This window comes from Bacillus rossius, chromosome 16, assembly GCF_032445375.1.
Source record: "Bacillus rossius redtenbacheri isolate Brsri chromosome 16, Brsri_v3, whole genome shotgun sequence".
Taxonomy (NCBI): domain Eukaryota; kingdom Metazoa; phylum Arthropoda; class Insecta; order Phasmatodea; family Bacillidae; genus Bacillus; species Bacillus rossius.
In genome coordinates, this window is record NC_086343.1 from 25,063,994 (window position 1) to 25,086,550 (window position 22,557).

The 22,557-nt window shown below is 38.0% G+C and overlaps 1 protein-coding gene across 1 annotated transcript in view; it reads left to right on the forward strand.

Moving 5' to 3' along the window:
* Nucleotides 1–15,574: 15,574 nt before the first annotated feature.
* The window catches only part of LOC134540332 (uncharacterized), a 70,517-nt gene continuing 63,534 nt past the window's right edge, over nucleotides 15,575–22,557 (forward strand). The window contains exons 1-2 of the mRNA XM_063382994.1: nucleotides 15,575–15,641; nucleotides 16,787–16,953. Of these exons, the coding sequence (XP_063239064.1) occupies nucleotides 15,575–15,641; nucleotides 16,787–16,953 (234 nt within the window). The remainder of the gene's footprint in view (nucleotides 15,642–16,786; nucleotides 16,954–22,557) is intronic.

Consider the following 22,557-nt stretch of genomic DNA (forward strand, 5'->3'; position numbering starts at 1 on the left):
GGGAGTTAACACTGAGAATAATGTATGGTTGTTGGAACAATAGCTAGTAATGCAATTATTGATGTTCATGTTTCTAAACCACCGAGGTTTTAGGCGACACAGGCTGTGGTATAAAGAAAGAACATTGAAAACTACATCACCGCCACTAATTCACAAAAAATACTTGCCTCAAAAATTCTGAATTGATATCACATGGGATACGTTTAAAAAAAGTTTAAATCTTCTAGTGCTTGCATTAACAACTTCACTCACAAGCTTTCATACGGGAAATGGCGTCTTAGCTTTGAATAAAAAATGTGGAATTTTTCTCATTATTTTGATCCAAAAAGCCTCATGGCCCAAAAAGTTCCACCCTTCTACTTAGAATGTACGAAAAATAACTGGGAAATAACGGAAAATTCAAAGATTATAATTTATTTAATTTCATAAATAAATGTGACTGATTTTAAGGTTCAGCAAAAATACAGTAGTGGCAATCAAATACAGGGATCACCACCGCCCCGCCAATAATGAAGGCACATTTTCCCTTTCTCCCCTTTAAATCAACAGTCTCTCTACCCTCAACCCCTCAAAACACACACAAAAAATCGTGTTTTAGTGTCAATATAAAATATAAAATATAAAATACTAAGTTAAATATTGAACTTTATGGATAATTTGAATCACCTAAAAAATTTTTTTTAGATTTTTTATTTATTTTTTCTTATTAAACACCCCCCCTCCCCCACAAGGTTTTTTAAATCCCTCTTCCCCTCCCCTTAAAATTATCAATGGCGCAACTCTTGCCATATATCCCACCATGTGGACGGCTATGGTCGAAAGAGTGGACCATCGCTCATTGACGGACAGAAAGAAGACTTGGAGGAGGTCAGTGCCCGTTTTCCTAACGGTATTATTATTATTTTTTATTTCTCTCCACCTCATGCAGATGCGAGTGTCTGCCGGAGAAAGTAGAACGTTGACGCACTTGCTTTCTTCGTGGTCGTCGACGCCTGTTCCTCGCCATCAGCAGTCGCGTGCACGCGCGTTCTCTACAGTCCGTGCCACGCAACTTGTCTCCAACTCGACACTTCTGGAAAGAAGCAACAACGATCCACGTAGCCTGTGTCTGGTGACGGCCCTGGACTCGGCGGGAAAATTTGAAAAAAAAATAGCTCTTTCAAACATTTTCATCCCAACCTGAAACTTAAAATTTCAACGAAGGTTTTGCTAATTCATCATTACGATATTTTGATGTTCTTTCCTGATAAATCATCCCTCGATTCAGTTTTATAAATGATTGAGATCAAATTTCTGGTACAATCACGTCATTGTACGTGGCAGCGAACCTTTTTAAATTTTTTCAAATACGAAATCATTAATTGAAAACAGGCACTGACCAGCAGATTAAGATGCAAGAAAATAAAACTTTAACTTTCCTTTTCCCATTCATTTCCATATTTTCAGCAGGACACTTGTAGGACAAGTAAAATGAAAATGATAAAACATCTGCACGGGCCCCAATACGCGCGGGACAATGGGAGATTGTCCGTCTTGCCCTGCCCTTTTTCTACCACTTTTTTTTCGGCCAAAATTTATTGCAAGCAACTTAACGTTGTCAGTTTCACAAACAAACCTCACAACTTGCTCCAGGAGTGATGTTTTTGGAATATGGTCAAATTTCTGACTTTTAAAATGAAAAAACAAGACTAAAGAACTTGATAGAAAGTACATTTTTTTATGCCGTTTCAAAATACGGTCACGCTTATAATAATTAATTACGAACAAGAAAACGTCAAACATATGTAGAAGGAGTTGGAATACTATTTTTCCTTACTTTAGTAAACTATAATTTCATAAATTTTAAGATATTTATTTATATACATGTACATCGATGATATTAACGTTAAAATAATTATGAAATGATCTTAACGGTTAATCATTACAGCAAATTCACTAGTTTTATTAAATTCTTTGTTAATTTTTTTAAAAATATATTTATTCATACCACCAGCCTGGTTTAAATTTCCAAATTAAGTCGAAAAACCACAATTTATTTTTATAATTCAGGCTTAAATCAGCATGGTGAATTTATTATTTTGTGTTTCATTACTTAGCGACTTTTCGTTGCATAGAAAGTACGTAAAATTATATTTCTGAAAAAAAAAAAAAAAATGTTATTTCTATGTAACGAAATCAAGTGACTATTGCGACAAAAATAAAAATTGTTTTTCGATCTCGACACGACCTTGCTGCACTGGCTTGCATAGAGGTCTTGGTTGTCTTGGTTCGAAAGGAAAGTTATCTTGCGGCTCTCGAGATGTATGTTAGAGGGTTCCCCCTTCCCCTCCCACCAGCCAATACACCACTCAAGGTGGCCGAGGATGGAGGATGGTGCACGGACCCAATAGCTGACCTCCTTCTCGGAGACGAATAGGCCTTGACATTGTCCCCCTTTAGGCCGTCGCGCGATACCAGTAAGGTGGGAGGCACAGCCGAACAACAGCTGAGGACGAGAGAAGATGGGGAGAGACTACTTCTTTCCGTCTATCCGAACTCTGAAGCTTCCTGTTCAGGACATGACATTACGAAACGGGCAGAAGTAACGATGAGCTACCACCATTTATAAAGCGTATTCCTTACATCGTTTGCAGGAAAATGGCATACCAATTGGTAGAGACCGGAAAAATTCGCGGATTAATTTCGCGATAGGCTAGAATCCAAAAACGTTTGCCTTTTTACCGCATCAGTGATTGGGCAACAGTTTATCTGAATGACGCTCGGCCAATGAAAAACCTTAAACAAAAGAAGTATCGAATCACTAGCGTCCCAGTTAACAGGTATCACGAGTCAGTATCCAATGAGCAGATGTCATTTTCCCGCATGCATAGAGGATCATGGAGTTTATCCTACAGGTCATTTAAATCGCGAATTTTTCCGGTCTCTACTAATTGGTGCCCTGTTCCCAATATTAAAGAGGGGTCAGGCCCAGCCCTCTAGAATTTTTCAGTTTTTTTTTTGCTATAATTATAATCTTTAACTGTTCACCTCAAATTTTGGCATGTCAAGACATAAACCGTATCTCCCAGACATTCTAAACATTTATTTTTTAAATAACACAATTAATAACAGTCTCTAGTCTGTAAGCGCCACGAAGAAAAAAAATTTTTTCTCGCGGGCGAATACGGTTATCACGATAATCACATCAGTTCTCTAGTGTTGAATTCAACGAGTAGCCAAAGCTGAGTCATATGGCATGTCAAACCCACCAAAAAATACCACGGAAGATTTATTGCAAGCAGTACCAAAATAATTGAAATTTCAAGATGTCGAGGCATAATCCCTCTTAATGGAGTAATTTGTAACATAAAAAATCTATAGGTCTACAAAAATTACCCATTCAGAGTTTAATAATATGAAGTATTATCATAACGCATTATTTACATATCATAATTTCCATTTTTTTTAAAAAGCTTACAAAGCATGTTCGTTAATGTTTTCCGTATATTTCCTCACTCTTGGCCGCACTTTCATGTACCTCACATGTTGCTCGTACATGACACGTGTTAATGCAATCCTTTAGGGAACAATGTCCTTTATCCATCCCCTCACGAAAGAAGCTTTTCGTTGTAACCCATTTACAACTGGTCTAATTATTCTGTCAATGTATAAAATAGGACACATTCTGTTAAAAATTTTACATTCAATTTACGACGAACGCTAGTCACAAATTGTCCAGGAATCTTCGTAAATGTACGGTTATCTTCGTAAATTTACGGACACGGATACTTTGAACGTGAATCCAAAAGAAATTTTTTGGTATATTAACAAAATCTTCAAAAAACGTTTTAGTTTACAGCAAGAACTCTCTTCTCTAGACAACGTGTGTGTTCACCTTTGTTTGGAACGAAACGTACAACTCAGGAGTCAAAATATGGCGTAATTTTACCCGAACAATCAGTCAAATTACGACGAACATTTTTGACGTGACGTCTAATAAATTTATCAACGCCGGCTGCACGCACGAAAAAGGATAACTCATTGTCCCGTTACGCACATTGTCCCGCTACGCTCATTGTACGCTTGCGCCGCGTCTATCTCTCTTGCACTCGATTGGAACAACCATCGATTTGACTTTTTCGAGGCACATTAAACTTGAAACACTCCCATTCGTTTCCTACTTTTCCTATCATCGTCCTATTCTTAACAGAATAACACAGATTGGAAGAAGTTAAATAGCAAACATGTTTAAAAGTTATAGTTAAAATAATCTGTTCGTTAAAGTAATAAACATATTAGAATTAATGAGTGCAAATAAAAGTAAATTTATCAATTAAATTGTGGATTTCATTTCACTCCTTCTTTGTATACATACAAAATAGTGATAATTCAATAAAAATGATTCAATTTTATTCATAAAAGTATGCAATCATTTCATCAATTTTTTGTTATGACGTTGTCACGTTAACTATCGTCCGTAAAGATACTTTAGAGACAACCAATTTTTTTTTAGTTAAATTCTTAATGAAAAGTTGTTGAATTTTCTGTAATTTATAACAATGCAAATTTATGAGATGGTTTTCACGCAGAAGATGAATTTTAAGGGTCGTTAACTCCTCGTGAATCATGCTGCATGTTATTAGGTTTTATGGAATTTCCCACTTTTTTTTAATGTACCACGACGTGAATTTTTGTGAACCAATTTTCCTGTGTGATAACTGTGAATTTTGGACTTCCCGATTATTGTTCACACTAAAGGTTTTTCTCGAATAGTGAGGACATGCATGACCTTTACCGATGCAGCCCAGCCAAGGATTGTTGAATTTTATGGCTGCGTTTAGAGATAAACTAGCTGTGAAAGGATGTTTGGAAATTTTCTTTTAAACGTTAACACATCCTGGCAAATCAACCAAAAAATACTTTTTCGGGAGTCATTTGTTTGCGGTTAAAAATTCTTCCAATTTAACTTTATGGTAATTTTCCATAGTTAAACTTTTAATTATTTTACAGTATTGAAAGAATAACTTATATAGAGTTTATAGAGAGTATAAAAATAGCGTCTCGAAAATCTCAAAGGCTAGAGGATGCATAAAAGGACGCTAGCGACTCGTCCTTCCACTAAAGTCTTCATAAACGAATCTGTGAGGCTCCTTAAAACAATTTAAAAAATCAACAAAAATCTGAAAACATTTAGGATGCATGTTTTAAGGATCCTTTAGGGTAAACATAACTTATAACCTTCATAAACTATATCGACCATAACTTAGAATAACTTTCAACCATCATGGCTTACCAAATCACAGCGTACAAATGTAGTAACTTAAAAATTACAAATTAGAGATATAACTTAGAAATGCCACAGCTTAGAAACTCATTACTTAAATTTATCACAAGTGAGAATTAAATTTCTTAGAACTATCAAAAATTATAACCACAAGATTAGAAAATTCTGTATTTCTGGTTTCTAAGTTACATGTTCCTTTTTTTTTAGTTTATAAATTATGACAGCACTCCTATCTCTCTCAGCGCTGTTTGGGCATTTGGCGTCAAGAATTTGGCTGCCACTAAGATCATAAAAATATTTAAAATAAATTTACATAAAAATTCCTATTCTTGCTTTGTTGAGTGTCTTCATGGTAATATTTGTGAAATTATGGTTAAGGATACTGCCGTAAGTATACCTAGTCGTAAAAGTTAATTTGATTTTAATCCCAGAATTTTTTCAATTTGGTCCTCGTACACTGTTAGTAGTAACAGTTTCTTTACGAAATTTTCAATTAAGTATTTACCTAAAATAGACAAAGTGTATTTCATAGATCCATATAACAGTTCCTTCGTGGAAACTGAGCTAGGTTACGACTTCCGAGTATGTTCTGTGGTAAAAAGGTGAAATTCCTTGAAAGGAAGGACAAATATTTTTCTGCAGAATGGCCAGCAATTTTAATTTTTTTTTAATACTCTAATATGATTATCGAGAAAACAAAAATGTTCTGAGTTAGTTAACTAATAAACTTTAGGTAACGAATACTACCGTGAATAACATTTATTTTTCGTGTGACTATGGAGAAAAATTTTGGTATGTATACTTGGCGGTTATAGTTTGAAGTGGCTCGTCTAATAGTTTCAAGGTACACTAGTATTGACGGAATATATTCTACTTGGTTGAAACTGAAAACCAAAACTTATTCACAGTTATATGTAGGGACCGGAAAAATTCGCGGGTTCAATGACCTGTAGGATGAACTCCATTGTTCTACGTACATCGGTAAAATGCCACCCACTCATTGGCTGCTGTCTTGTGAGACGTCCCAACGTAGCAGCCTGTGATTCGATACAGCTTTGGTTGGGTGTTTCTCATTGTCCCAGAGTCCTCTAGGTGAGTTGTGGGCCAATAGCAGAGGCAGCACTGAGGTATAACTATTTGAATTTTGGTCTATCGTTAAATGAATCCGCGAATTTTTCCAGTCTCTAGTTTTATGTTTTAATATGTCAGTTTTAATCACTCTCACATTAAAGATGGGAAGGCCAATTGAGCAGGAAGAGGCAAGCGGTGCCTTAGAGATTACGTGACACGTGGTTTTCAAATAGAGTTGCGTTTGTGAACAGCGCGGAAAACGCAATTCACGACCAGCGCAACACCGTTGCATGTAAAGTGATCTTTCCCCGTGACTGGCAGAGCTGCAGTTGCACAAGCCATCGAGAGCGAGGGACTCTGGACAGTCACGTGACGCGGACAAAGGACCATGAGCGCGCAGGTAACAACAGCAGCGATGGTTCGATAGTTGCCCTCGACTCGGTGACGACGGATCTGCTGAGCTTGTACTTTCTCATTATCTTTGAAAGATTTGTGCAATGGGAGTGTATGACTTGATGTAAGCTTTTGGACATACGCCATTGCTAAGCACATGTACGTCTGTAGAAGAAAACTACAAAAAACCTAAAAGACAAAAACAAAAACACAAATTAAGCAAAAAAATTGCTGTTGTTAATAGGATATAAACACCATATAATATTCCATAACAGGAATATGGTCAACAAACAAAGAAAAACAAAGCAAATTGGACTAAAGGAACGAAAACACCCCCACAAATGATGGCAGCACAAAAATATTGAACCCAAAAAAATTCAGCACAACAGTTGAAACGAGACAAAAAATGACAAAACGAAAAGACGAAACGAACACAATAGTTTTCCAAAACAGAAACAAGCGACGTTTCGGGAACTGCTATCTGCTCCCGTCCTCAGGCAGGTCTCTATCCCATTGACAACAGCAATAATTTTTTTACTTAATTTGTGTTTTTGGTTTTGTCTTTTTGGTTTTTTGTAGTTTTCTTCTACAGACATACATGTGCTTAGCGATGGCGTATGTCCAAAAGCTTACATCAAGTCTTGTACTTTCTCGCTCTCGAATTCGACAACGCATCGTAAAACGCGAAACGCCATCCCGCGTCACATTTTGGACGCCGCAACGTAAACTGCAACATCGTCAACACATTTGCGTGTTTGCGTGTGTTTGCGTGGGTGTTGCGCTATCGCTCTGCGCATGCTACTGGCATTACTTTCAGGGGCTGCGTCACAGTGACTCAGTTTCGAACACAGAGCGGACGGAACAACGTACGGTGCAATTTATCCAAGTTCATCGCCGTAAGGAAGTGTTTTGGGTCTTAAAACAACATAGATATCATGATATAATATTAAAAAAAATTGGTTGAGGCTGTGTCATGGACACGACCGTGTGTTGTTCGTGAATGCGTGTACGTAACAGGTCATACTTTCTATACAAAATATAAAATACGCTATTTTTTATTTTAACACCATATATATTGACTATATTACATTAATGTTATAAATATGCAATCGATAGATTTTGATGAGAACTGACGACTAAAACTCAAAATAACGTCGTAGCTTCTCCGAGTCAAAAGTTATACTAAATGGGAATCTCTAAACGCAAACAAATGACCTCAAAATGGCGGCGCTTCCCCCTCCACCGCGCGCAATGCGTCACATCCTCACTTAGAGTAACGAATTCTTTGATCCTTTAGATATCCAGTGGAGATAATAGATATGTAGCTGCAACACCAAACTGTATCCCCCGATTTTTTTATCATTCGTTTTTCGAATTGACTCCAAATATGGAAGCAATTTTAAAGACGTATTCACGTCCAAAATAAACTAAATATATTCTTGGGACGAACTTGCGGGACATTTTCAAACTACGGCATTCGAATGCAAAAGAAATGTTGACAATATATTTTCAACGTTCAGAAGGAAAAATTGGTTGTCTGTAAAGTCGGTTTACGGACGATAGTTTAACGTGACAACGTCATAAAAAAACATCGATGAAATGATTGCATAGTTTAATGAATAAAATTGAATCATTTTTATTGAATTATCACTATTTTGTATGGATACAAAGAAGGAGTAAAATGAAATCTACAATTTAATTGATAAATATACTTTTATTTGCACTCATTAATTCAAATATGTTTATTACTTTAACGAAGAAGTTAATAAAACTTAAACTTTTATACATGTTTGCTATTTAACTTCTTCCAATCTGTGTTATTCTGTTAAGAATATGACGATGATAGGAAAAGTAGGAAACGAATGGGATTGTTTCAAGTTTAATGTGCCTCGAAAAAGTCAAATCGATGGTTGTTCCAATCGAGTGGAAGAAAGATAGATGCGGCCCAAGCGCACAATGATCGTAACGGGACACAGCGTAACGGAACAATGTGCGTAACGGGACACAGCGTAACGGAACAATGTGCGTAACGGGACATAGCGTAACGGAACAATGTGCGTAACGGGACACGTTTTCGTGCGTGCAGCCGGAGTTCATCGATTTATTAGACGTTGTCACGTCAAAAACGAAAAATTAAAAAGACGCGAGCGTACAGGACCGGGTAAACACAAGTAAGAAATAAGTTGTAATTATAAACTGTGCATTGCCATCACTACACGTACTTATATCACGCCTGTACACCGACACGTTTTCACAAGAACTGAATTGCGAAACTGCGCCTGGTGTTGCAGACGTCTGTTAATTGTCGATGCCCTGTTGCACGAACAGTGTGTGTCACAATCATGTCCTGTTACGATGACAGGTTGCGCTCCGGTGCTGCGTTACGATACGTTTTCGCACGTCTGGACCTACCTTAACAAAGCAGCGTCGCTTGCCGAGAAAAATAAATGCCTTCTCGGAGCGCAGCTTCTTCTCTGACGTACATGCAACAGGGTGTGTCGCAAACTTCATTGCCGTCAAGGAAGTTACGGGCCATGTGGTCCGACTGACACATCCGGGCATAGAACGGCGGGCACAAGGAGAATTCAAAATGTTGGACTTCCGCCCACTACGTCAATATGCAAGGCAGAAAATTCGTAAGCGCATTGGGGTGGAAAATAAATTATTTTACATAACAGCTTCTGTTGACCGAATTAAGAAAAGAAAAAAAAATACAAAATCGGTAGGGTACGTATTGAAACATTACCCACACAATGCTGAATACTTTTCGAAAACCAATTTACAGGGAAAGCAGATTAGCAATATTTGGGAACGTGGTTTACAGGGTAAAATATAAACCGTGTAAATTTACACCGATGTAGTCAGCAACTGCATCGCCATTGATATGGATGTTTTCTTACCACACCATTTATGAGTGTATTTAAACTCGCACAGGTCTGTGTGGTAATCTGTTAGTGGAGGATTTTAAGGGTTATTAAATTTTTTTCAAACAGAAGCTTATAACCAGAAAAAATTGGTTGTCTGTAAGGTCGGTTTACGGACGATAGTTTAACGTGACAACGTCATAACAAAACATTGATGAAATGATTGCATACTTTTATGAATAAAATTGAATCATTTTTATTGAATTATCACTATTTTGTATGGATACAAAGAAGGAGTGAAATGAAATCTACAATTTAATTGATAAATTTACTTTTATTTGCACACATTAATTCAAATATGTTTATTACCTTAACTTAAAGATGATTTTAACTATAACTTTTATACATGTTTGCTATTTAACTTCTTCCAATCTGTGTTATTCTGTTAAGGATAAGACGATGATAGGAAAAGTAGGAAACGAATGGGGGTGTTTCAAGTTTAATTTGCCTCGAAAAAGTCAAATCGATGGTTGTTCCAATCGAGTGGAAGAGAGATAGGTGCGGCGCAAGCGTACAATGAGCGTAACGGGACAATGAGTCATTCTTTTTCGTGCGTGCAGCCGGCGTTCATCGTTTTATTAGACGTTGTAATGTCAAAAATGATCATTTTGAATGGCCTGATGGTGTAAAAGGTTTCGTCGGCGCCTGCAGGGCAGCAGCAAGTCGACCTACATCGCGGCTCGACCCCGCGGCGCGCGGACCGCCGAAGACCGCCCGAAGAACTGGACTGCCTTGGAGCGCCGGCTTTCCCCTTCTGGAGGCGACGACCGCCGCGCCTGGGTCGTTACCACAACGCCGAAATACCATAGCGCCGAATGTCAACATTGACCACAACGCCGACAGCTGGAAAACTGCTGTGTACCACAACGCCGAAATACCATAACGCCGTATGTCAAAATTGACCACAACGCCGACAGCTGGAAAACTGCTGTGTACCACAACGCCGAAATACCATAATGCCGAATGTCAAAATTGACCACAATGCCGACAGATAGAAAAAATACTGTGCACCAAAACGCCGAAATAACAACTGAATGAATTTGTGTGGGTTTCTTGAATGTAACTTAACGCCGAAATACCACAACAAACCAAACCTAACCTAACCTAACCTAACCTAGCGTAATATAACCTAACCTAACTTAACATAGCCTATCCTGGCCTAACCTAACCTGGCCTAACCTAACCTAGTCTAACCTAACCTAGTCTAACCTAACCTAGTCTAACCTAACCTAGTCTAACCTAACCTAGTCTAACCTAACCTAGTTTAACCTAACCTAGTCTAACCTAACCTAGTCTAACCTAACCTAACCTTTGTGGCAGTCTTGCAATGACATTTTTCGGCGTTAGTGTATTTCGGCGTTGTGGTACACAGCATTTTTCTAGCTGTCGGCGTTGTAGTCAATTTGGCATTTCGGCGTTGTGGTATTTCGGCCGCGCCTTCTGCAGCATCGGGTTTTAGCTGACGGGGTTGGTGCTTCCGACGAGCTGTTGAATCGATAGTAGCAATAACAGTCAACAATGGCTCGCACATATGCAAGGTATTCGCCTCTCAAACTGTTAAAATATTGTCACCCATAAATTTACAAAGAAAGAAGTTTACCATTGGATCTTCATAAATTAAACCTTAGCGGGAGCAAAGTTCTCCTTCTTGTGTTATGAATCCACAAGAATAATCTTGGTATAAAAATAATTTATAACGTTCAAAAACTGGTTAATACTCACGCAAAAATAAAAATAATATTTATTTATTTCACGTAACGCGTATTAGAATTCGGTAGATGAATTACGGTGTAGATCCTTTGAAGACCCAGTTATTGGAAATAACTGAGAATTCTTAGTTTATTTGAGGTTAATTCTCAGTTGGAAAGTCCGCAGAGTTACTGTAATGTATGATAGTTAGAGACCGGAAAATTTCGTGAATTCATTTCACGATAGGCTAAAATACAAATCAATATACCTCAGTGCTGCCTCTGTTATTGGTTCACAACTCAGCACCTGGATGACTCTGGGCCAATGAGAAACACCCAACCAAAGCTTTATCGAATCACAGGCTGCTACGCTGGAACGTCTCACAAGAAAGCAGCCAATGAGTGGGTGGCATTTGACCGAGTGTACGTAGAACTATGGAGTTCATCCTACAGGTCATTGAACCCGCATATTTCCGGTCCCTAATGAGTGTACGCGCCAGGTATAGAACTGGCATGTGGTCTCGTCTCGGGTAACGGCGAACCTATTATACTTACAATACTATAGGTTTACAACTTTTCATAACCTAAGAAGTCAATGAAAACTAGCACTTGTCTTAAAAATTTTCCGCTGTCAAAGAAAAAAACACGTGGAAAGCGAAACCATAGAGCGTAACTTGTAAAGAAAACTGCAATGACACTTATATGCAGGGACTTACAATAAATATGGCGACGTTTATGAATGGCGTGATGACACCCTTTACGTGTTGTATAAAACTCAGTTCTATTTTTTTAGGTCATACATTTTTTATACATATTCCACTGCTCATCTACGACTAGGGACCGGAAAATTTCGCGGATTCAATGACCTCTAGGATAGCCTCCATTATCCTCTGCACATCTCAAGTAAACACGCGTGTTCATTGGATACTAAATCGTGAGGCGTCTCCACTGGGTAGCTTGTGATTCGACGCTTCTTTGGTCGATAGTCTCTCATTGGCCCAGAGAGCTCCAGTTAAATTGCGAGCCAATAGAAGAACCAGCAGAATTGTACACATGTTTGAATTTCAGCCTATTACGAAATGAATCCGCGAATATTTCCGGTCTCTATCTATGACTAGAGACCTGCAAAATTCGCGGATTCATTGACCTCTAGGATAGACTCCACAGTCCTTTAAATACTCGCCGAAATGACACCTGTTTATTGGCTACTGACGCGTGAGACGTCTCAACTAGGCTGTCTGTAATTCGGCACTTTCTTGTTTTAGTGTTTCCCATTGGCTCACAGTTCCCCGGATGAAATGTGGGCCAATCGCAGAAGCGGTACGAAGGTATAATTGTTTTGATGCTAGCCTATCGCGAAATGAATCCGCGAAATTTGCATGTCTCTATCTATGACATATTAAAAATAATTTTCTGCAACTGCATCCTGGCTTCGTACGAAGTTAAGTTTCTTAAAAAAAAATTTCCAACTGTCAATATTGACAGAGAAGTTTACCCGCTGACGTCGAATGGTCCGTTCTACAATGGCACGGAAACGGAAACGGAAACGGAGACGGAGACGGATCTCACGAAAGAGACTTCCTACAATTGAAAGCAGACGTAGACCGACCCACACAGATCAGCTCGGCAACGCTGAGCTCTTACGTTTACGTTGCTCCGTGCGGCCAATGGAAGCAGAGTGCACTTGGCGGCCGTGGTAGCCATGTTTGCATACGTTCTAAATACGTTAAGAAATTGTTTCAAGTACAATAATATTTAGTTTCTATTGTTTATTAGTCGTTTATTTTTATTACACACATAAATTCTGACAGTGGTATGCTCTCTAAGCATAGCGTAAATAAATAATATGAATATATTTTAATTAATATTTCATAAACTTTAAAATGCATTCTCATTGGTCGCCATAAGTTTCGTTCCCGTTTATTGTGGAAGCAGCAAACGAGGGGAAGCCTTCTTTTCACATACGAGAGAGCCAAACGCCCGATCGTGCATCTTCGAGTTTTTTTTGTTCATTGTAAATAAATGTGGCGGTGTTGATAAAAGGATTATAATGGTCAATTAGGTTAGGTTAGCTACATTATAAACACTTTAAAACATTGTGGACGGTTGATTTGGTTAGGATAGCTACATTAAAGATACGGAAAAAAACATGAACTTCGGGGAACTTCGGGTTTTGGCTCTCTCGTCTGTGAAAAGAAGGAGACGGTGAAATGGTCCGGGGGATCCGTTTCCGTTTGCGTGATCCGCCTCCTTAATTCCCGCGCCATTATGGAACGGATCTAAGTGCAAGTCTCCCGCCTGATTTTCAGTCTCCTCGAAGCGCGCACGGCGCAACTGCAGGTTTGTGTGAGGGCTAGCCATGACATGTTGCCGCCTGGAAATGAGTTAAAAGTTGTAGGCCCGTAAATACGGTGCTTTCCAGAAAATAATCAAAACCGGGAGTTTTATGTGTATAAATAACACACAGCTTTATTCCTAGCCCCTTTCATTGTTTAAAAAAAAAATTTAAAAAAATCCGGAAACAGAACAAACCATTTTAACTTAAACCTTTTTTCAAACAAATATTTTAATTCCACGGATTTATATTAAGTTCTGTAGACAGTACGTGATCATAGGGAGGCGGAATACTAAACGGGGATCATTGCCTTTAATAATAGATCCACAAATTCCTTCCTATAATCATACCAATTACTGGCATAAAAATATTTAAAAATAATCAATTCTTGATCCTCTGTTATAGCATTTTATAATGATCACGCTCCAATGTGGTACCTCCGAAATGTATAAACTAATTGTACCACTTGGGCGATCGAATATGACCTTGTTTTAACCCTGGGCCATGAACATCAACAACTCTAAGCGTCTACAGTTAGGTATCGTGATTTTGTTGAGCCGAAATAATATTTATTTCTGCAAGCTGTGGCTAGGCCTTAAGCGAGTTTTATTTCCCGCAAGCAAGTAATTTGTAAAGACCTAGACTTCACTGTTTAATTTCGCTGTTGTAACCACCATTATGTTTTTATGTAGAGCTAATACACAGAGAATATACAGCATGTTCCATAATTCAACTTCAAGCCAAGAACCATAGGAAGGCCTATTAATAACGGTTCTGAATCAAAATACCAAAATTCAATAATTGTCATTGTTTTTGAGTTTCAGTAATTTTTTCAAAAGCTTTAAAATTTCCACTTGCACCAAATTATTAGATCGTGCGACTAAAAATTTTTGTTACGGAATCATCTGCCACTAACAATTATAAATATTATCGAAAATAAAACCTATTCATGACTTGTGCGGCCATAATTTTTCAATCGGGTAATACTGACCATACATAGGTGAAACAATACACTATCATGACTTAGTAGTTTTTTGCTTTAATGAGCAATTTTTTTTTAATTCTAATTTATAATAGTAATATTTTTACAGCATGAATATTCAAAGTAATCAGTTAAAAAAAAATTTGCTGCATAAGTCATGCAAAAGATTTGTTTTTTCTAGAAATTTATAGCTTTTTATATTATTATCAACAGTAGGGTAATTCATGATGGCGAAACAAAGATTTTTATTCAGAGTATACTCGCCAGAGATATGTAACATCTAACCTCTGTAATGAACAAATTCATCCGTTCTCATACTGCAAATACACTTATAATATTTTTACGGTATTTAATCCGGGGGAAAACTGGGTTCGTAAGGGATAGACCAATTAGGTTTCTTAAAAGTTTTATAAGTTACTAGTATTTACATTACTAGTAAATAATTGTTCTTAATGTCCGATAACCATTCACTGGACCTTTAGAACTTTACAGACATCGAATGACTTGCGGATAAATATTTTACAGTTCGCACTCATCACTGAAGCTAGGCTCAACAGTGGTTCGCCCCTTACCTCTCGCCTGTCCACACACACAGTCTCGCGCCACTCAGCCGCACTCTCTCGATTCCCGTCGTTCCTCGTCACGCCACTCTTGAGGGAGTTTTCTCACCCTCTTCGCCGATGTCTTGATTCCCTTTCGCTCGCGGAACTCTCCGAACTCTCGGAACTCACTCGGAACTCCAGCGAAGGCCGGAGTCGCCCTTTCATACTAGTTCAGTCGTCTTTCCAGAACCAATGAGAGCGGTAGTGACGAGTCGCGCCATCGTGGGCCGACCCAAACCCCGAACACTCCCGAAAGGTGGCGTCCATTCACGCCACTTCGTGCGGCGGTTCACAGAATTCCCAAGGCCGCTCAGCGATGGATAACAGCGCCGAGGAAGAAGGTTGCGTGGGGGAGTGGGGGAACGGGGGTATCGACGACCCTTGTAATCCGGCCAGGGGACGCGTGTCATGCCTTACGTCATTGCACGGCACGTGACACGGCGCGTGACGTCAGTGGCCGTGCAGGGCCGCCAGCCGGATCCGAACCTGGCGCGTGTGGCGGTCCTGTCTGCGTTAGTAACAGTACGAAACTCTACACAAAATGTAACGTGTTAAATACCAGCGATTTTATTTTTCAATCACATTCCCTGACGCTTATCGCACGTAATTTACGCATCCGCCTCTAGAATGCGTTGCAGGAGCAGATACCTAAATTATTGAATCATTTCATTAGCAGACCGAAATTTTCAAATATTTAATGAAACTCACCGATAAAACAAAAAATAATATTTAAACATTTTTTAAAACCCTTCTCTAAACCTGATTCTCGACGAGGAGTTTCATCTGGTAACAATTCATCAAACAGTAAAAATACTTTAATGTTACCCTTTGGCTTTGTGAACTTGGGTTCGCGCCATGCGCCTAAGATGGCAGCACCGTTCCACGCGAATTCCTCGCGTTCACTAAGATCACTCCTACCAAATGCCGGGAGCTAAGACGTTACACGTCGGAAAGATAATGCACTTTTTTTTCAAAGATGCCAATAATCATATCAGTTTAGTAGGGATCCAGCGCACCCAGAAGGTCAAGTTAAGCGTGCGAGGTCGCTGGTACTCTTCTGGTTGTTACCACAACGCCGAAAGTACAAAAACGCCGAATACCATAACTTCGAATGCCAAACTGACCGCAACGCCGACAGCTAGAAAACTGCAGTGTACCACAACGCCGAAATACAGTAACGCCAAAAAATGTTGCTGCTTGGTGGGGGAGGGGGGGGGGGTGCACAGGAGCAAAATGAAAAACATATGAATGAATTTGTGTGCTAACCTCACCTAACCTTACCTTTGTGGCAGTCCTGCAATGACATTTTTCGGGGTTAATGTATTTCGACGTTGTGGTATTTTGGCTTTGTGGTACACAGCAGTTTTCTAGCTGTCGGCGTTGTAGTCAATTTGGCATTCGGGGTTATTGTACGTTCGGCGTTGTGGTATTTCGGTGTTGTGGTGCATCCCTGTACACTTCTACCACGACTGCGTGGCGACCATCGATCTCGGCGCAGAGCTGCAGACGTGACGTGCGGGTAACGCAGACTTTCCCCGCCAGGATCGCTGGTGTGCGGCGGCTGGAGGAGGGGGTACAGCCAGCAGGGGAGGGGGTACGAGAGACAGAGAAGCAGCAGACGTCACACAGCCGCTAGACGTACCACCAGTGGAACCAGCAGCTACGCCGGAGATTCCGCCAGCTCCGAGCGAGAAGGTGAGTCGATGCAAGGAGAATCGATTTTTTTTTTACGTGTCTCGAATCGGCCGGTTAAAAAAAAAAGTTGCAGTACCACTGGTACCCTTTTTCCCCAGCTGTCACTTGCAAGGTAACGCACATGGTGTTTGTTTACGAAACACTGACAATTACATGAAGTGGTTTACGTCGGTAACGCATCTCTGTGGGACTAATCTGTGACCGCACCGTTCTTATAGTGCTGCGTACTAAATAATGTGTTTTCTAAATGAGAGATAAATACACATTCGTTCTATTTTTTTTGTATTGTTCGAAAAATATATGTTTTAGAACATTGCTGTAAAATTCTTTTTTTCGTACTGTGACATTTAAAAATTTTTATTTGTCTTTTTTTTTTGCCTTTGGAGGTGTGCGAACGAAGACACTTAATTAAGTATTTAATATATCCAAAGTTTGTTCCAAAAAAATATTTTGGCTTGAAGGAGTAATCAAAATGTACTCTATTAGAAATTTATGTTATATTTCAATAACCCACCTGTTTAAGATTTCAAAATAGTAGACTAGGCAGGTAATCGCTTATCTTTATCTTAGTATGTGGAGATGTCAGCAACATTCTTATATTTCTACACGATATTCTGAGAGCAATTGACACTGAATAAGGCGTCCGTTTCACCATCTTAGTCGCAGAAATATGCAAGATAACTTGCATGATATACCTAGCATCCTATTACTAATAAAATCATATTTGGGCCTGTTATTAAAAATATTAGGTCAATATTTGGTAGACATTATAAAATATAACATGCCCACAATTCGGAAATCTTCTTGGTTATTTATGAATTAAAAACATTCAACATATACAATGTTTTTACTTGAGTGATAGCCTTAAACATTCAAGATCAGAAATGTTTTTAACAAATATTTCGTTTTTAATTTATTTTATACACCGTAATATCATGACAAAATTTCACAAAAAAAGCTCTGTGCTCAAAAACCATTCAATTTTTCCGCAAACGACCCAAACTTTACTAAACGTATTAGCCAGTCAGTCAAAATTCCTAAGCTATGTTTTATAATAGTTTTACTCTAAAATTGAGTCACCTTAAACTGATTAAAATTTACTGCTAACACACAAAAAAAGTGTCTAGTGAATTCCATTAGTAGTGTAAACATCTCAATATTTGTAGAGACGCTGTCCATGAAAATGCCCAATGTTTCGGCAAGAGTTGTTGCAGCAGCCACATCCAAGGGTAACTAATTAGTTAATCGCTTCTGAAGATGGCTATATTAAGGCACGCAGAAAAGTCGCTTACACATTCATTTCTACGCATGGAGACCCCATTTCGGAAGCAAAATTACAAAGTCACTATGACCATACTATCTCTCTTACACTGTCTATTGGAGAGGCAAATTTATGTAAACTATAAACGGCGCATATCATCTTAATAAGCATGGTAAAATAAAACAAGATCCAATTATTTCACATTCGATTACCTGTCCGCGGTTTAAAATAAATTATGCTTAAATGAAATATCAGTTGAAATAATTAAAAAAATAAATTGCACAAATTTTCGTAAGAAGCACCCAGTATTGTCTCGGAAAACTTATTTCATGTGTGCAAAAATAATCATAGTCGTGTATTGTACGAAAATTACGATATCTTTCCGGCAGTAACAGCGACGAACTATTTCTCTCGGCAGCTGGTTTCCGAAGGAATATTTTATTTTTTGTGAAAGTAAATTATTTATTTATCTGTTTCATTTGTGTTTAGCTAAGTGTGTAGCAAGGGCCGGAGGGAAGTTGCGCTTGAAAGCGTGTCGAGACGGGGAAGCATTCTTTTCACAGACGAGAGAGCCAAACGCCCGATCGTGCATCTTCGGTTTTTTTTGTTCATTGTAATTAAATATGGTGGTGTTGATAAAAGGAAAGACCATAAACAAGGTAACGGTATTTATTTGTACGCCGCCATATTTTTAGTTTGCCGTGTGTCCGTGAATGTTTATTTTGGACAACTCATGATAACTAATGGTCAATTAGGTTAGGTTAGCTGCATTATAAATACTTAAAAATATTGTGGAAGGTTCATTTGGTTAGGATAGCTACATTAAAGATACTCTGAAATCATGTAAACGTTTTCCTAGCCCTGGATAGCTACAATTTTAAAAAGTTATTTGCTAAGCAACCATAAAATTGTTTTACAGTATTTTTAATGTAGCTATACTTACCTAGTATAACCAACCATCCTTAATGTTTTAAAGTATTTATAATGCAGCTAACCTATCCTAATCGACCGCAAAATTTAATGCCACACCGGTTTATACAATGGGATAGACCGGGGACAAAAAAACGAGCATGAACTTCGGGGAACTTCGGGTGTGGCTCTCTCGTCTGTGAAATAAAGGTTTCCCATCTCGCACGCACGCGACACCGTGTGCGCTCCAGGACATCTTTCTCCGTGTTCACCTCCGCAGCTCGCTTCTCGTTGTGACCTCCTTGGTCGCCAAGGCCATCTGGGCGCAGGGAGAGGGAAAAGTTGAGGGGGGGGGGGGGGGGGGACTAATGGCGAGCTCACGAACACGCGCGGCAAAATATTCTCGCCGCGAAAACTAAAGCATTCGTCAGTTCCAAAGAGAGAAAATATTGATGCGTGTGCTTGTGCGCGCTCGCGCGCTTTAGATGTTACCACTTACTCGACGTAACACAAAACTAACTGTAATGATTATATAGAGACCTGCAAAATTTGTGGATTCATTCGGTGATAGGCTAGAATTCAAACACATATACCTCTTAGATAATTTTGCTATTGGCTTACTCTTCATCTGGACGAATCTCAACCAGTCATAAACCCTCAAGCAAAGAAGGATGAAATCACAGACAAACAAGTTGAAACGTCTTACAAGTCGGCAGCCAATGAACTTGCGTTATTTGCCCAAGTGTGCAGGGGTATGTGCAGTCTATCCTGAAGGCCATCGAAACCGCGAATTTTGCAGGTCTCTAATGATTAATAAAATGACTGGAGTCATATTATAGATACTGTTGATAAATATAAATTAAATTATTAAAAAAAATAATGAATAATCAGTGTTAATTATTTATACAAACACGTGTCCAGTAAAATAATCTAGATTAATTTTAATTAATAATGAAAATAAATAATACACACGGCAACATTTCCTTGCTTATATAAATACACTCGAAAATACACTTAAAATTTTATGAACACAATGTTTATAACTTATACTAAGAATATCAACCACTTTAATATACGATTTAAAAGCAAAATAATTTTGATTTCTGTGTAGCCTTTTCATCTTATAAATTTTTGGTGCATACTAGTCGTGTATCGTGCAAATTAATTCTTATCATGTCTTCATAACACGCTGAAGAAGTATAACCTCACTTTTATGTAAATACACTTGAAAATACACAATCGCAGTTTATTTCACTAATATTCACAATAGTATTTTTCATGGTATGGGCCAATATTCCACATCAATCACTAAAGTTAAAGATCTAGAAGCACATGTATAAATTTTATTTATCGGTATCCGGCTTTTCATTCTGTAAAAATTTCGTTGCATGGTTGGCGCGCATCGTAAAAATTCACCCTTAGCATATTTGTTTCCATAACTCGTCTAAAGAAGTATAAACTTAAAAAAAACAAAATGTTGGGCCAGATCCAAATTTTCTCGAATTCGTATCCAAGAGTCCTACATTTACTATACCTCTCGAACCTGAATCTAGATATAAAGGGTTAAAAAAATAAAATAATGCACAAGAAATAAAAATGTTGACTATGGAGTTGAAACATTCAAACATTTAATATTTGTTTCACAAACAAAGTTTCCATAACTAAAACGTATTGTAAATTAAAATATACAGTTGCAAGTTAAATTACAATATTTTGGGTGTAACAGGATAGATATCAAGGTAAAAAAATCACGAAATAAACTTCAAAGGTTATCAGTTTTGAATGTTTTAATTTACTTTAGTTCCTCTAAGATGTTTCTTCGAATCATTTCCCTCGACTATCAAAATCTTTGAATTTTAAAGTTTGGATTGTATTTGAGAATTTTATGATTTGATTGGGCATTAAAAAACATAATGTCGCTAATTCATAAATAGTGTAAAACGAAGTCGAAATACGCATCCGTCTATTCGCTTCCTTCTTCTAAGCAACACAGTGGATTTAATGCGGTTTTCACCATCATTTAGAGAATTCTTTTTAAGAAATGTAATATGTAGAATACATTCATATAGATGTTATCGAAATCTTAAAGGTTTTTTAAAGTAAGTCCTATAATGACACTTCTAGGGTACTTACATGGCTTACACTGATTTAGAAATTACTGTTTTAACAAATTCATATTCTAATGAGTTGTAAGTTTGAGAAAGGCCTACATGAAAGTACGCGATATCGTACGTCTCTCTTTGAAGGATGACCTACAGTAACGATTTTTTATTTTGTCAAAATTGATTAACATAAAATAATAAATTTTTTCCACATTGACAGCTGTCACGTTTTAATGTTGGTTCATGATAAAAAAAAATTGTCAACGTTATTAACAAATATATTCTTTAGCTTTTACAATACGTGTTTGTATGCAAGTAATTTTTGAAAGAAACCTGGACACTTACCAGCACTTTATACTTACAAGTACTTATATATTATATCTTAATAACGTCACATCTGTAGATCACATCTGTGTGAAGCCGGGGCGATTCACTAGTGAATTAATAATAATTAATATCTTTTAATTTTTTACATACGGTTTTATTTCTCTAATGCCAAATTTTATTTCTGTATTTATAATTTTACACTTTTGTCAGTGGAACAAACTTTTTTACATCGAAGTGTTAAAAAAGTTGACTCATACGTTGCATTCGTTATATTTGTTTTTACATTATTCCCGTTTGATAAAGTAAACAAAAAAAACTTAATATTTTTAATGAGGATTTAATAAATACATTAATAAAATTTTAGTTTGCTTATAGTGGTTTCGAAATTGATAACATGGTTGTTACAAATTACTAATTGACACATAACATCGTTAATTTTTTACTTTAACGTTTGGTTAAGTATTAGTAAAAATGTTAAGTCAGTTTTTTTGCAGAAAGTTGCCTTATATATAGGCGCATCTTCCTGCTTTACTGTCGATTATGCAACACATTGCAAGCGGACCTGGTGGGTTCTAAGACTCGCGAAGATGTAAGAAGAATGGTGACGTCACAAAAGCAAACAGTTATGTCAGAGAGAAGCAGCCAAGCAACGCAAGTAGTGACCCACCAAAAACACACACAGTCTCTCTCTCTCTCTCACCCACACATATAGTCTCTATCTCGCACAGTCTCTCTCTCGCAAACACACAGTCTCTCTCTCGCAAACACACAGTCTCTCTCACCCACACACACAGTATCTCTCTCTCACCCACACACACAGTCTCTCTCTCTCACCCACACACACAGTCTCTCTCTCTCACCGACACACACAGTCTCTCTCTCTCTCACCGACACACACAGTCTCTCTCTCTCACCAACACACACAGTCTCTCTCTCACCCACACACACAGTCTCTCTCTCTCACCGACACACACAGTCTCTCTCTCTCAAACACACAGTCTCTCT